Raw genomic sequence first — 15,533 nt, forward strand, 5'->3', positions numbered from 1 at the left:
TAGCACCAGCACCAGCACCTTAAGACAGAAAACACTGCAACGCCATAGCGGCTTAATACTCACACTCAGCAGGAGGCACTTGTTTTCTTTGATGGCGCCTATGCAGCCCACGAAGCCAATGATCATGACAAAAGTCCCTGTGACGATCAGTAGGTTGGCAGCTGACAGGGACGGGAAAGAAGAAGAGAGGGTGGCAAAGTTCCCTTGGGTAACAGCCAGCCAGATGCCTACTCCAAGGATTCCACAGCCTCCCAACTGAGAAAATAAAGAGAAACAAAGAAACTCAGTTATCGTGTCCAAGCAACCCCAGATATTAATCCATATCAATATGGCAGCAGTGGAACAGCTCTGCTCCGGTAAACCCAGCAGTCACACCTAATAAGAAATGATCTCTTCCCATGGCTCTTTAAGAAGGGAAAACAGACAAAGGAGAAAGAAAAAAAATATAGAGGGGGAACTCATCAGTAAGATGTAACACTCAAGAAAAAGCCCCAGATTTCCTAAATCCAAGACACAACTTCAAAAATCAGGTCTCTTCCCCTCTGGTGAAAAAGCAGACACCGAGTAAAAGAGAAATTCCCAAAGATTCAGATCTCAAAGGGACTGAAAAAATCCATATCCTATTTGGGTACATCAGAGAGCTGCCCAGAATGGCTGAAGCACTTTTGATCCCCTGTTCTTCCCATCCCAATACACCATCTCCCATCCCTGACACATGCCATCAACAAATCTTGCCAGAGCATCCCCTTGTAGGACACCTCACACCTCTTCTTATTCAGCTACTGTCCAAGGTCTATCCTCCCTTGGAAGCAAGAGAACAGTTAGAGTGTAAAGGGGCCAGAGAAGGAGGGAGAATGCTCCCATAGCATTAAAAAAATCAACCAGATGTTTACTTCTAATGTGGCCACTGGTTTGGTAATTCAATCCTCAGAAGAGGACTTGTCTGCTTCAGGAAAAGTTTGAGGTGAGCAGTAGTACAGGGTCCCCAGGCATGTGAGCAAGGAGAAGGGAGGATGCCAGTGCAGGTAGCAGCCACCACAAAACCATAACATCTACAATTATTACATACACAAGGAACTTTTAAAATATGCAAACATTTGTAAGTGTGCTGCTTATAACTGTGCGAAAGCCTGCAGAATTGTAACAATCTGAGTAAAGCTGAGCAATTAAATAGAATTAAACCAAAGGGGGTTTTGCATTATTATAAAGTCACACAGCAGAGTATCACTTAGGTTCCTTTCTTTCCTGCTCTCGCTTTTTATTGAGTTTTATACTTTTTATTGAGTTTTATAATTGCACTTTATTATCCAAATCAATTAAAGGCTAGGAAAGAAATTGTGTTCATAGAGTAGTAAGCCAGACATAGGAGCATATCAATTAAATATCTGCATAAAGTAGATGAACATAAGGCAGCTCATGAACCAAGGAAAGAAAAAGACAGAGCTAATCCTGGGGTAGAGCTAAGCCTCAGAAATGAAACACAGGAGAGAAAACAAAAGCCAAAGCAATTTCTGAGTAGTAAGTGCTAAAGTTGCTTTTGCATGCCACTGAACTGCCCCTCAATAAGGGACAACAATGGTGGCTGTGTCTCAAGGCAGGACTCCTCACCCCAGTTGCAAACCAGTCTATTTTGTACAGAAATAAGGAGTCAAACTATACCTTATCGTAATGTACCTCAGCTGCATCAACCTGTGCATCTCCACTGAGAGAAGGCAGACTTCAGGACACAGGGACCCAAATAATTTCATACAGCAGCCTTTTCATATACAGGCATCCCATCACCTTTTCACAAAACACCCTCTACAAGCACCATGGAGGGACAGTCCATGTCCTGACCATACACATTGGAAATAACTCCCCTCTATGTCTACTTATGGACTATGATCTTTAACATGGTCTAAAATGATTGAAGAATGACCAGGGGAGAAGAAGGGGAAGAATACTTAAAGAAAGTAACCCATAGAAAATCATTTAGGGTAACCGAGGGGACATAAACAAAAGCTATCAATGTAGCCCAAGGAAAAAATATGGGAAAAAATTAGGAACAAATTCTCTAAAATGGGAATAAAACTCTGAAGGTCTACTGGACTACAGAACAACATCAAAGGAGAGGTGGCAGACACCCAAGTTAAAACTGAACTGGTCAGAGCACTGAAATACAGTCGGAAATGGCACTATTAGGAAGGAAAAGAAATACACTCAGAAATAGCACTAATAGGTCAAGGAACAGGATGGAAAGCATAACTGTGCTTCTGCCTCTGCAGTCTGGTGGACATTCTGCCTCAAAATCAGCCTCGGAGCCTCAGGCACAGTGAGGCTACACAAATGGTCCAATTAAGCCTATGGAAGGCAGATGCCCAGCACCAGCAGAGGCATCACCTTGCAATACGTTGAGCTATTATCTTCAGTTAATTGTTTCTGAAGCGATTCAACAGCACCAATAAGAGGCAGCTTATTTCACCACCTTTTGTGTTGCTACACTGCTTTAAGTGATGCTTACGCCTATAACTATCATTTGTATTATGGGAGGTGGGTCTCGCCAAGGACACTGCTGTGTTTGGTAAAGGCAAGACCTGCTTGCCTGCTCCTCCATCGCCCATTAAATTCTGTACAATGCATAATGCTTGAGATATCATTGCCTTTCGGATATGTGATTCCAGCATCTTCTCCCTCCAAAGTCATTCTTGTCTGCAGAAACTGGGAATTCACCGGTGGCACAAAACATCACAAAACCAAGGGACGGTTTGTTCAAAATGCTGTGACTGCGGCTGTACCCATTTAGATCAAGGCTGAATATTTCAGGTGAGTCGGTCAGCAGGAGTATCTCACTGCATTGCCCTCAATTCAGAGATACTCTAATATACATCAGGCTCTCTAGCAGCTCATTATCTTCCTATTTTTGAAGAGATAATGCACAGCTCTTCCTTAGGCTGATTAACCAAACCCTGAAATGCGCAAAGGGATCCTTTGAGCGTTAAATCACCCGGCTCAAACTAGATTTCACGAAGCGCTGCTTAAAAAACATCAGCACACACTACTAAGGGCTGCTCCACCTTAGTTCAGCCTTTTCCCACACCAGAGAGTCCCCTCACGGTCCTCAAATAAAGTCGCCGAGCTGCCACATCGGCCGGGAAAGAAAGGCTGCCTTTAACTCTAGTCTAAACTGCTCTTCAAAGCCCCCTTTCTGCCAAGGAGTGAAGCACACCTCTGAGTCTCCATCCAATGACCATAGTAACACTCAAGCACCTGGTTAAGGAAATGCTTAAGGGAACCAAGACCCACCAAGACAGCCACAGAAGCCTTTCCAGTGATAGCAGAATATTTTCTGCTCCCAAACATTCAAAAAGCTCGCTTCCAACCCACCCCCCAGCCCCATTCCAAACTGAACAGCAGCATAATTCCCAGTCTAAGATCAGAAGGATCACATTTATTTATTCTGGATCAGAATGAAAACTGTTGTAGTTGGTTCTATGCTGCCTGTCTGTTTTGATTTCTTCATCTTGGTATCTAAGGAGCTGTTAAGTAACAGATAATTTTACTTAGTTATTTATGATATTCCCTTTCCTCCACTTTTTGTGTCCCTACTCCATACCCAACCCCCAGTCCCTGTTTGTGCCAAACGGTAAGAAGAGTGATAAGATGATAATTCTTGACAGCTTTCAGGGCTTGCCGAGATGTGAAATTAATCAAAACCAAAACCATTAACAGGGCTACTAATTTGGGGCTTCCAAGCAAACAGTGAAGCTGTCACGGTTAAAAGAGAAAACATTAAAACAAAAAGATTAGCAAGAAGCCTACGGCTTGAACCTGACCTACTGGCAGCCAAACATGAGTCTGTATTGACTCCATGTGCTGAGTGCAGGCTTGACATTTTTTAAAAAAACACAAATCCCCCTCAAAGATGTCAGGCTACTGACAACACCATTTTTTAATTCCCTTGTGAAATGTTTAACACATTACTTGCCGAATTGTTCATGATAATCCACTCTCTTGTAAGCAAGGCAGCTCATGGCAAAACCTGAAACGAAATGCAGCTTCCTCTAACATTTTTTTTCTCCAATTGATGTTGCATTTTTTTTGTAAAATCTTTTATTCTAAAGCCAAAACAGTGGGACACCAGAAAGGATGGTGTCATAGCCCTAAGACTTAGGAGCTATGAGTTAAGTGTTCCAGGACAGACCTCAGTGTAAATCTGGAACAGGCTGTTCGGCGTATCTGTGCCTCAGTTGCAAAACCATGAATACAAAACCACGAGTAGTGGGTTCTTTGCAAGACCTGGACTTTGCAATAGGCTGTGGAAGGAACAGTTTATTCTGCTCAAGACAAATTGCTCACAGGCATTTATACAGCTGAGTCAAACAGTAAAGTGGGTGGCTTACTCTAAAAGCATAGATTCAGTCTGTCTCTTCTTCCCCAAGAGATACACAGACACATGTGCGCTCGCTCTCTTGGCAGAAAAGCTGCCTACAGAATTAGATCCTCCAAATTGTTCTAATGGGCTAGAAAATAAATAATTCAGACTTCAGTGCATACATTTAGAATTGATCTTACAGTATGGTAAACAATGTAATCCCAAACAGCCCTGGATATATGCATGTTGTTGGAGAAAATAATTCTGAAGTTACAGCTACGCACTTAAAATACTGCAAGAGAAATTACCTCATTGTTCATGATAATGGCGTTGTTGTCTTTAAGTGGGTTTTTTATTGGTTTTATTACACAGAAAATGCATCTAATTGAGGCTTCTCATATTGTATCTGATTAGGATCTACCCATCATACTTCCTCTTTCAGTTAAAAAAAATATTCCATGGATATTAAAAAATACAAATAACAGAATGCAAGTGGAAGGTATGACCAGTTGTTCTGTAGTTAAACTAACTAATGTGGAGGGTTTTTCCTCCCCCAGTCTCCACATATTTAAGCTAGAAAGGCTTTCTCAAACCCACTTGCTATCCAGTTCCTCCTGTGTAAATATGCTTCCCCTTGTAACTATGGAGTAAGAGTATACAATGGAAAAATCAACACCAAAGTATTAATAGTAGTGATATGAACATTATCCAGCAGATGTTCTTGTAATGTAAGGCATATTTAAATTACTGTTCCTTTCAGCTAGATACATAGAGGAGGTAAAAATGAAATACATATATACATTGACAGGATCAAATGAATCACGAATCTTACATGGAAAAAGCAGAAGCATGTGTCCTACTGCAGAGACCCCGGCTTTCTATACAAGCACACGCAAACAACCTGTTAGTGTAGCTGCTGCCTATCTTGGAGGAAGGAGTGGAAACCTTCCTGCCAGCCACTTCTGGAAAACATCTTCAAGCTGGCAATCCATGGCCATTAGACTACTGAAGACCTTGTAGACATCCACCTGCACCACACCACCACTACCGACTGCCAGTATCAGGATGACTGAATTTGTAGATGATGTCCCACCACATGGATGGGACACTTTAGCAGAACTCATGTGACGTATACTAGTAGTATCACTTCAGTGTAGCTCATGCTGCATTTCTTTTACTAATCAGAGGTCTGAAATTTAACAAATATGGGATGGTTTATGGGAATTTAACACATAGCAGGTCAAGGGAGGTGATTCTGCCCCTCTACTCCACTCTCGTGAGGCCCCACCTGGACTACTGCATCCAGCTCTGGAGTCCCCAACATAAGAAGGACATGGACCTGTTGGAGCAAGTCCAAAGGAGGACCACAAGGATGATACAAGGGCTAGAGCACCTCTCCTATGAGAAGAGGCTGAAAGAGTTGGGGCTGTTCAGCCTGGAGAAGAGAAGGCTCCAGGGAGATCTTATTGAGGCTTTCCAGTACCTAAAGGGGGCCTACAGGAGAGCTGGGGAAGGACTTTTTACTAGGGCATGTAGTGATAGGATAAGGGAGAATGGCTTTAAACTGGAAGAGGGCAGGTTTAGATTGAACATTAGGAAGAAATTTTTCACTTTGAGGGTGATAAGGCACTGGAACAGGTTGCCCAGAGAGGTTGTTGAGGCCCAATCCCTGGAGGTGTTCAAGGCCACGCTGGATGTGGCCTTGGGCAGCCTGGTCTAGTGGGAGGTGTCCCTGCCTATGGCAGGGGGGTTGGAACTCGATGATCTTCAAGGTCCCTTCCAACTGTAACCATTCTATGATTCTATAACGGATGGTATAAAATTTAATCCCTTTGTACCTCATTTTGGAAAGTTAAATGGAGTAGTAAATTAGGAACTGAAGCACATTTCTACGCTTAGCATATTGAGGCTCTAGAGCTCTCCAGTGCAGAACTGAAATACATGCACAAACCTCATCCAAAATGTCCATGATCTGAGCTGTGTGCTTTTCGCAACAATTTCAAATGAACAAGGAAAAAATACTTGAAAAAAAGATCAGTTAGTAGGGGCCACATTCCTGGGAAAGAAGAAACTCTAACAGTAGCACTCCATAAATGCCAATGTGGGATAGGAAACGTGAATAGAGGAGCATTATTCATTTTTCTTGAGATATAAAAAGCTAGAGGTTATTTGGTCTGCAGGTTGAAAACCAATAAAAGCAAGTACTTTTTCACAAAACGTTTAATTAAATTCTGGAATTCATTGCCACAGAGTTTTGTAGATGTCAAAATATAAGCAGGTTCAAAAATGGATTACACAAATGAAAGGAGGGCAAGGTATCCTAGCATTTATTAAAAATGATATTTTGCATGCAGCCCTTGCAGGACGACCTTAAACCATTAATTGCAGCAGCTGGTTAAAATGCCCTTTGTTATCTTCTCTTTTTTTCTTATATTCTCTCTAAGCATCCCTGAGCAACCATGACCAAAAATAGGGTACTCACTTAGATGAAACTTTCTTAACATTATGGGCATTTGTATATTTTCCTTACTTCACCCTCTCCCCCTCCCTAGTTTTAATGCTCACTTACAGTTTCGCTCAGTTTTTTTCCTTGCTTGCTTTGCTTGGCATCAGCCTGTTTTCAGAGACAGGGTTATAGAGACAGACAACAACCAAAGAGTTAAGTCCCTGTTTCTCCTTACGTACATGTCATACTCTTGTTTTTGTATCAATGAAAGTATATAGTATTTCAAACAGAAATTTAGAAATCTGTTGTGTAATTAGCAACTAATTCAAAATCCTTTTGAAGCTGTACTTCTTTTCCAACAGGCATAGGGATCATACCCAGACTCCTCCCTCTAAACCTTAGCAAATCTGGAGTAAGATCCGTTAACCCCTACGCACCCAGTCCACTAGATTTTTTTTGTGGTATGATACAGAATAGTTGCAAGGAAATCCCAGAACTTATGCCCACATGTAATGGACTCTTGTGTTGTTGCAATGAATAGCTAAATTAGAAACAACACAGTGCTTATGCTATGGTACACTTAAAAAAAGAAAAAAAGGATTAAATTATTTAGCTGCATTTCTGAAGCGGAGTAAAGATACCTCCACTTCAGCTCTTTGCACACATGCACTTGCACTCTTCTGCAGTGCTGCCTTCTGCTCTTGAAGCCATGACCCAGGTCTTCAGTACTGCTTATGGAATTTGGGCAGCTGCCAGCACTCCAGAGCACTTGAGCTGTCTCATAATTTGCATCAAAAAATCAATGAGAACTAGGTTTACGTATCCTCTAGATCAAAAACTACCTGAAAGGAGGGCAGTGAGGTGGGGGTCAGTCCCTTCTCCCAAGTAACAAGCAATAGGACAAGAGGAAACAGCCTTCCTGGAAAGGGTTGTCAAGCGTTGGAACAGTCTGCCCAGGGAAGGGGTTGAGTCACCATCCCTGGAGGTATTTAAAAGAGGAAGATGTGGCACTTAGGGAGATGGTTTAGTGGTGGACTTGGCAGTGCTAGGTCAATGATCTTAAAGGTCTTTTCCAACCTAAATGATTCTATGATTCTATTGTAGAAAGTCTCCCTGATTTCCTGCTATAGGGACTAAGCAGCCTTTTAAAGCTTGGCTGAATGCAAGCACATCCTTTCCACCTAGTACTCCACCCACGCATCTTTAGCATCTTGATTGTCAGGCTGGCTGAGTCAGCACAGTCCCCTTAAGAAGTCTTCAGAGAAGCGTAAGGGGTGAAAAGTCCTCCAGTTTATTGAGTCTTGGGATAGACCTCAAAAGCCTGTTGAGACTTGGGATTTCAATAGTAGGGCACATCATGAGGTTTTGTAAAGAATGAAAAAAAAAAAAATCAAACCAAAAAAAACCCCAAACACCAATCTTGCAGTCTGCAAAGACCCTCTGTGAAAGGGAACAACTCAGGAAATCCTTTCCTCATCTAATTCAGATGGGCTCTCAGTTGCTTCTCAGACAGACACATCTGATCTCAACTCCTAACAAGTGCCAGCTCCACCCAATAGATAGACATTATCCAACATAAATTACACATCACAAACAGATGCTGCTCTGCTCCCAGACACAACACTTTCTTTTAGAACAACATCTACTCACTGCGGTATATTCTCTCAAGCCAAAATTTTATTTTCTTCTGGTGTCACTTAATTCCACTTTTGAACTCTCTCACTGATACCTCTATGACTTACAGGAAGATGTTTTAAAAGAGTGCAATGGAGTAAAGCACAAAGCATTTCAAATGCCAATCTCTCCAGCTCTGCAGATAAGCAGTTAAAAATTAAAAGTTCTATGAAAGTAGTTGTTGGGCCTTGCCATCCCATATTATTTTCATTTTGCTTAAAAATGAGTTTCAAATACAAAAATCTCATCTTGCAATACAAGCAGCAGCCAAACTCCTCCAAGAGCTGCAGGCCTACATTCCCTGCTGTCAACATGCTGGTGTCAACCAGCGTGACTGATCAGTCACTACCCTGATCAACAACAGCCAAGGATCCGGCCAGAATGTCATACTAGACTTTTTCTTATGAATTGATTAACATGCTTGTCTGCCTCGCCTTTACAAGCCACTGTCTTGTCAGTGGTGCAATGCAGTGTACAGTGCTCAGCTTTATTTCAAAGTACATGTGATGTATCATCTCCCACGGGCCTGATACTTGATGTCCTGCATGACAGGCAAGCAACCGATACACACACATGGGTAGCTGAGGGCTACAATCCTAACCCATGTCCTGCCTGCCAGCATGACATCCTGGGATTCATACCCTCACTACCACACTGTAGTCTTGTCACAGGTTTGAAGAAACACACTTCAGTTGCTCATGTTGTTGCTTTCCTTCCCTTTAGACACTTCTCTCCTATAAATAGGCTTTGGTTTAGGATATTCTACCCAGTGCCTGAGCATGACAAATACCAAGCGCATGTACAGGTCTACAAACAGGACTTCGGAGCTCTATGTGGGCAAAGAAACATCACAAGAAGGGCATTCATTTTCACAGTGTCAGTAACAGAAGCATATAAAATGCTGCTTTTTCAGTTACCCTGCCTGAGGACTGAGCCTCAAGAATTTAAGCCTTAAGAAATGTATTATTCTTCCCCAATCGAATTCCACCACTAAATTGCAGTCCCATACAACTAAAGTAAATTTGGGGACAACCGAAGATGTCAAAAGCAAGAATATCATGCTGACACCCTGCTAATGGAAAAGCGAATAAAAAGTCATTCAGTTAATCCCTGCTGTTTTATAGGCAGCATTTTCCTATGCACTTGCTCCTCTAAATCATAGTTATCTATCATCTACAGTTACAAAACAACAGAACTACAACATTTATGAGTTAATACACCCAATCTAAAAGTGATGTTTTTCCCTTCACAGGCTCAAAATTCATTGAAACACTTAAACGTGTGCTCAATCACATCCTTATCCAGCAAAGCATTTAAAATATGTGCTTAACTGCCACTGACTTTAATTAGCCACTTCTGTAGTGCACTTAATTGCCACATACTGCAAAGTCCTATCACCGAGGATGCAAAAACTTGCAGAAATAGAACAGGTAAGGATGACCTATTAAGGCAGCATTGTTGATAAAAGATTAATCTTGATCACAGAATATTAAAAAATTATTATTATCACTGTCACAAGCACCTAATTTGGAAATTTGCCTAAACTTTAATTCAAATTTAGGATTACGAGTAAAGCACTGAGTTAATGACAACTCACTGAAACGCAGAGCAAATGCATGAGGTAGAAGAGGGAAAGGGACAAATACACAAAACCAAGAAGAATATGTATCTTTTCAGGTTCTAGTTTTAACTGCTGCCATAGTTGAAGTGTTAAAGCTTTTTCATCTGCTCCTCAAATGTCATTTCTAAATCCACCTGGGATGACTGCAATGAAATCAATACAGTTGTAAAGAGGAATGCATGCCTGCAATCTGGAATCAGAATCCATCAAATTAAGTTAAATCTTTTTTTAAAAAGAAGCAGAAATGGAAGAAAACAGAGTGTGCTCTGGAGTCCGTGTTCTGTACCATCTGTAAAATAATACACAACTTTTTAAATGACTTTGTAGCATAAACTGGCAGAAGACCAGGTCTTGAGCTCTAGATATAATTTTGGTCACCTGTTGTCACATACAGAGCACTAAACACTGAAAACAATAGAAGCAAATAAAATGGTAAAGTTTGGTCTTTTACGCAACATAAAAACTGATTTCTGTAAAGGGGATTGTTGACAGAGAATTTTACCTAAACCATTCGGGTGAGACGCTGAGATAAACTGAGCGTCTTATAGCATCAAATAACAACTCCAGAGGCCACAGCTCAGTTCCCTGGTCTACCACAAATTTCTTGCATTGGATAAAATCCAGATTATTTGGTGTCTTTAGTGCTTTTCTCTCCCTTAGAGGCATTGGATAGGTTTAGAGTAAGAGGTAGTGAAATAATAGGATGATAGCGGTCATATAAAAAACAAAGATAAAGAGGTTTCCTAAGAAGTATGAAGACAATAGGGATGGTCTTTCTATTTCAGATTACTCAAAAAGTTTTTAAAACATGTGCTAACAGGCACAGTCTGCAGAAAAATAAAATGAAAACCATTTTTATGTTGCATATTTAATCCATCCATAGAGGTATGTAGATAGCACAAGGCTGGTTGCTATAGAAACATCCATAGTGAATATAGATACTATAGCTGAAATGGAAAATTAGTTGTGTATCTAAAAAAGAAAATTGCTGATACTGTGAAAAAAAATGACGACAGCTAAAGCTGATATCCCTCCTTACAAAAGCTTTCAAAAAATATGTGTCTTGACTATATAAACCAATATTTGATTAAATAGTCTGAACAAAGACTCTCCCGCAATGCACTCTGGCAGAAAGTGAGCTTAGTTCTGGAAGTTGAGTCAGATCACAAGAAGAGTCTCGTTTCAGTCCTGGAATGGGGTACAAGTGGCTTTTACTAATGTGTTTGGCTCTCTACATCTCGGGCTGATTTTAAGACCATCCTTCCCACAGGTCCCAAATTACGCTAATGTATTACACTGATTATGGTTCATTTTCCTGATGGTTTTCTTTGTAAACATGCAGTCTACACAACAGAACAGGTCTTCTGCAATTCCTCCAGTAGCAAAGCAGCTATGCCACATTCTCCCCTCCCATTCACCTTTCTGATGTTCACTCAGCAGCCAGTAACTGTCACCATCAAATACTGCTTCCTAAACTGACCAGCTGACAGCAGAGGGCTGGAGGCGAGTGTCAGTGGGAACACCAGCAATACAGCACTCACTTCCCTCGCTCCCATCATAGATACTGGGCTTGTGACCTGCTCTCTCTGACCAGGTGCTGGCAACACCTTGAATCCTTTAAAGGACAGACAAATTTTCTGTATCGCAGGAAGTCCCTTCCCACTATTCTCCAAGCCCCTACCCCCACCTGCAAAAAAAAAAAAAAAAAAACGAACACCAACACACCAACACCGGAATGTTGGGGCTGATTCCCGGCACACCCAACTCTTGAGGGGCTCAAGCCATGCTCAGGAATCACGCCCATCCCCAGCAGGGACAGGAAGGTTTTGGGATGCAGTAGGACTTTTACACAATATCTCAGCTCCTAGAAAGCTGTGGGACATGAGTGCAGCACAACCCTCCTGTTTGAATGAGTCACAGGCACAAAAACCTTCTTATTGCTATTTATTAAGAGGCTTCTTCATATTCAGGCTTACAGCAAAGCTAAAGACACATTCCAGTCCATGGCAGAACAACGCTACAGCATCAATCAATGGAAGTAACATAACGTGTGGGGTTAGTGTTGGAAATAAAATGAACTAGAAAACAACTAGAGTACAAGGTGGGGGGTGCTGAGGCTTCATGAATAAAAGAAAATTGTGCAATGAAAGACAGGTTTAGATCGTTCCACCACAATATTCCACCCTCTCCTTTTATCTTTATTTTCCCTCCTCACCTCCAGCCTCTCTGCCACATTTCACAGTGAAAGCCTATTACTCTATAGGACGCAACTTAATCCCGTGACTGCCATAAAAGCTCATATGCAAAATGAACACTCACCATCTTGATATTAGTTCCTGTATTAAAACAAGCCAAGCTACACCAAAACCAACTGGGTTATCCAAGATGCAAATGCAAACATAGCTCCATGGAGGACAGCTAAGCATACCAGCAATAGCAACACTAATGACAAAATGTGAAATACATTAAGATGTAGTGAGACTTTCCTTTTCTGAGGTTTAGCTTTCCACAGAGATGAGGAGAAAGACCAAACTTGTACACCACAACTGGCTTTTAATGAGAAGCCTTTTTTTAACAATCCCATCAATAAGCATCTCACATGGTCATAGGAAGGGTTTCTACCACATTCAGTATCGATCCCCTGATCAATAACAGACTTGTGAGCAATAATCACACCCTAATAACAAGCAGCCTCACATCACAAGGATCATCTTTCACTGAACACAGTCAGAAAGCTGAGCAAAACGCGTTCTGAATCTTTTATGGATTCTTTTTAATGGACTGTTAATATTTGTACAGGCAAACAAAGTATTAACTACCATCACAATTGCCTAACAATACCATGTAAGCAATCCTTCATAACAAAACCAGCATTATAACTGGAATAGAATCTTTCACTTCAATAGTTCAAATGTCTCGTCAAAAATAGTCTAATTGGGTGGGAGTACAAGAGAAAACAAAGATTATTCTCTTGTTTTATGTTAGCAATTTTTAATGATTGTTTATTTATATTTGGCTTTGCTATACGATAGCACATCTAAGGCTTTTCTGCACTCATACTAGTTCTATTTATATACAATTGCCTGTGTCCCAAGCCACTTCCAAGCACGGGCAGTATGCCATCAGTAATGAATGACACCTCAAATAATCTTTTTTTTTTCTGTGCTAGTTATCCCCAAAGGAAACATTGCAGTCCTTTCCTATCACCAACCAAATATCTGCTATGGAAGCATTTCAGATGCTTTGGAATAAACACATTTAGTTAAACAGTTCTGTGATCAGCAGCTTCATTACAACATACAGATAGGAGAGGCCACAGAATCCCGTGCTTTCACATTTTATTTTGCTTTTTCTGTTTCAGGGATCTGCAGAAATAAGTGTAAAGACTATGAAGTAAAAATGACTATAAACATTCCCACTGGGGATGTCTAAACAATGAGCTTACAGTAAGAGCTACCTACAAGTACCCCTTTAGTTAAATAAGTACCATTGAAACTTCTGCACTGCAGAAGATTTCTGGACTAAACTCCATCTTCTTTTGTCAAAACAGAAATATAGGATACAACACAGAAAGACTGCAAATATTTCTTCTAACTTCAAGTCTATATGAGCAGCTTTTAGACATCTAGGATGGCATTCAGGTCACTTAACTTTAGACGTCAATGCTATTAGTGGTGTCCAGAAATCAATCTAACTCATCATAGTCTAAGCCTGCCTTTGGTCGGCTGAATAGCTCCCTGGACACCATTAATGGCATTGACCAGAATTTCCTTGACCACAACAGTAGCCCAGACAGCTAGAGTTAGCGCAACCCATATCCCAGCTCAAATTCGTCTGCCCCGACTCTCCTTCCTTGGTCACAGGAAAGAAACAGGCATCTCCAAAGGTTACCCCGGCCTATTCTAGAATATGCATTCAAGACAAATCACTCTTTGGGAAACCTGCTCTATGCAGTAATTGTAAGGTAGCTGGAGCAAACAGCATAGACTTAAACATAAAATCCCTCCCTTGTCCTGTTACCTGAAAGACAGAAAAAATTATTCTCTCTCTAAATGTCAGGTCATAAAAGTTCACAATCATCCCTGAGGTAATTAGGAAATTAACTCCTCTACGCTTATTAATTAAAATAGCATACTGCTTTTTTTTCTTCCTTAAGATAAAGGCATGTTATCGCATAGATATTAAGCCCCCATATGTGTGCAAATACACACAGAGAACGTGAGGAATCAAATTATCTCAGTTTAGCAAGTCCCTTCCAGTCAATGCTCATGGAAAGCATTCAGCTACATTACCATTCTTGCACTGCCCCTTACGTGTATTGCTTAGTAGCTCTTAATAAAGGAGTATGACTGACACAAATTTATAGCTTTTCTATTACCTTGCCCCCTCATGTTATAAATTCATGAAACAGTTGTAGTTTATTGCATTTCTATGTTTGTTGATTTTATTTACATACTCTCTCATGCCATTAAAGGGAAGAAAGCTTTTGGGTTTCTGGAGATCCTCAATCATTCTGTGCTGGGGCCTGAAATAAGATGGAAACAAAGACTTCTGGCTCATCTAAAAATAAACCGTCATCTCAAACACTTTCTCAGCACATCATAAAGCACTGCTACATAAATATGGCTTTATAAATTATATATCTTAAGTCTTTGCATGCTCACAGCAGTTTACCAATAAGTGTTCTGCAATACCTGCTAGAAAAAACAGACATAAAATCATTGCCAATGATGATAAATGATTACAGCTTAATAACAGTCAAGCTGACAAAGCTGAAATGTCCACAGGGTGTATTGCAATTCAAATGCCACAGGTGGAAAAATAAAAAGCTTTCAAATAGAAATGTTACAGCCTTCAGCAAAGAGAGGAAATGTAGAGAACGGCCTGTGACACCAGGCTGCGTACTAATTCTAGGATATCCCCCAAAACAAAACAGTGGAATTTAATGCAAATTTAATAGGCAAGAGAATAAACGAGCTTCAGGGCAGAGACTGTTGCAGTGTGTCTGTGCTAGGTGGGACAGGTCTGACTAGAGAATAAAATCAGAGAGAGACATGGGAGTGGGACAGAAAAGGAAGGCAAACATTGAGACGCATAGCTTTATCCAAACAAGAACAAGAGGCTGTTTTGGATAGTGAACCATACTCTTGGGTTAATTACAAAATTAGCTTCTCTGGATACGAAGGTGGAAGGTGGCAATGGGACTCAGTATGAAATCTCTCAGTTAAGTTCAGGCTAAAAATCATATTTCTGAATCAAGGGAAACATCTTTCTTTAATAACTCATCATGAGGCCACTTACAGTCTGCAGCTGTACTGTACAGAACCTGCTCATAATTAATGACCCGTAGCCACTTAAAGCTAAATGACTGATTTCAAATTGTAAACGAGCATCTTTGTAACAAGAGAATGTCTCAATATGGTTTCAGCAGTCTCCATTCC

The 15,533-nt window shown here is 40.8% G+C and overlaps 1 protein-coding gene across 1 annotated transcript in view; it reads right to left on the bottom strand.

Moving 5' to 3' along the window:
* Positions 1–15,533, bottom strand: part of TSPAN4 (tetraspanin 4) — a gene marked incomplete at its 5' end in the record, with an annotated part of 219,856 nt that overhangs the window by 77,867 nt on the left and 126,456 nt on the right. The window contains one exon of the mRNA XM_082485192.1: positions 64–255. Within this exon, the coding sequence (XP_082341318.1) occupies positions 64–255 (192 nt within the window). The remainder of the gene's footprint in view (positions 1–63; positions 256–15,533) is intronic.

This window comes from Vanellus vanellus (genome assembly GCF_965231255.1).
Source record: "Vanellus vanellus genome assembly, chromosome: 6".
Lineage (NCBI taxonomy): Eukaryota > Metazoa > Chordata > Aves > Charadriiformes > Charadriidae > Vanellus > Vanellus vanellus.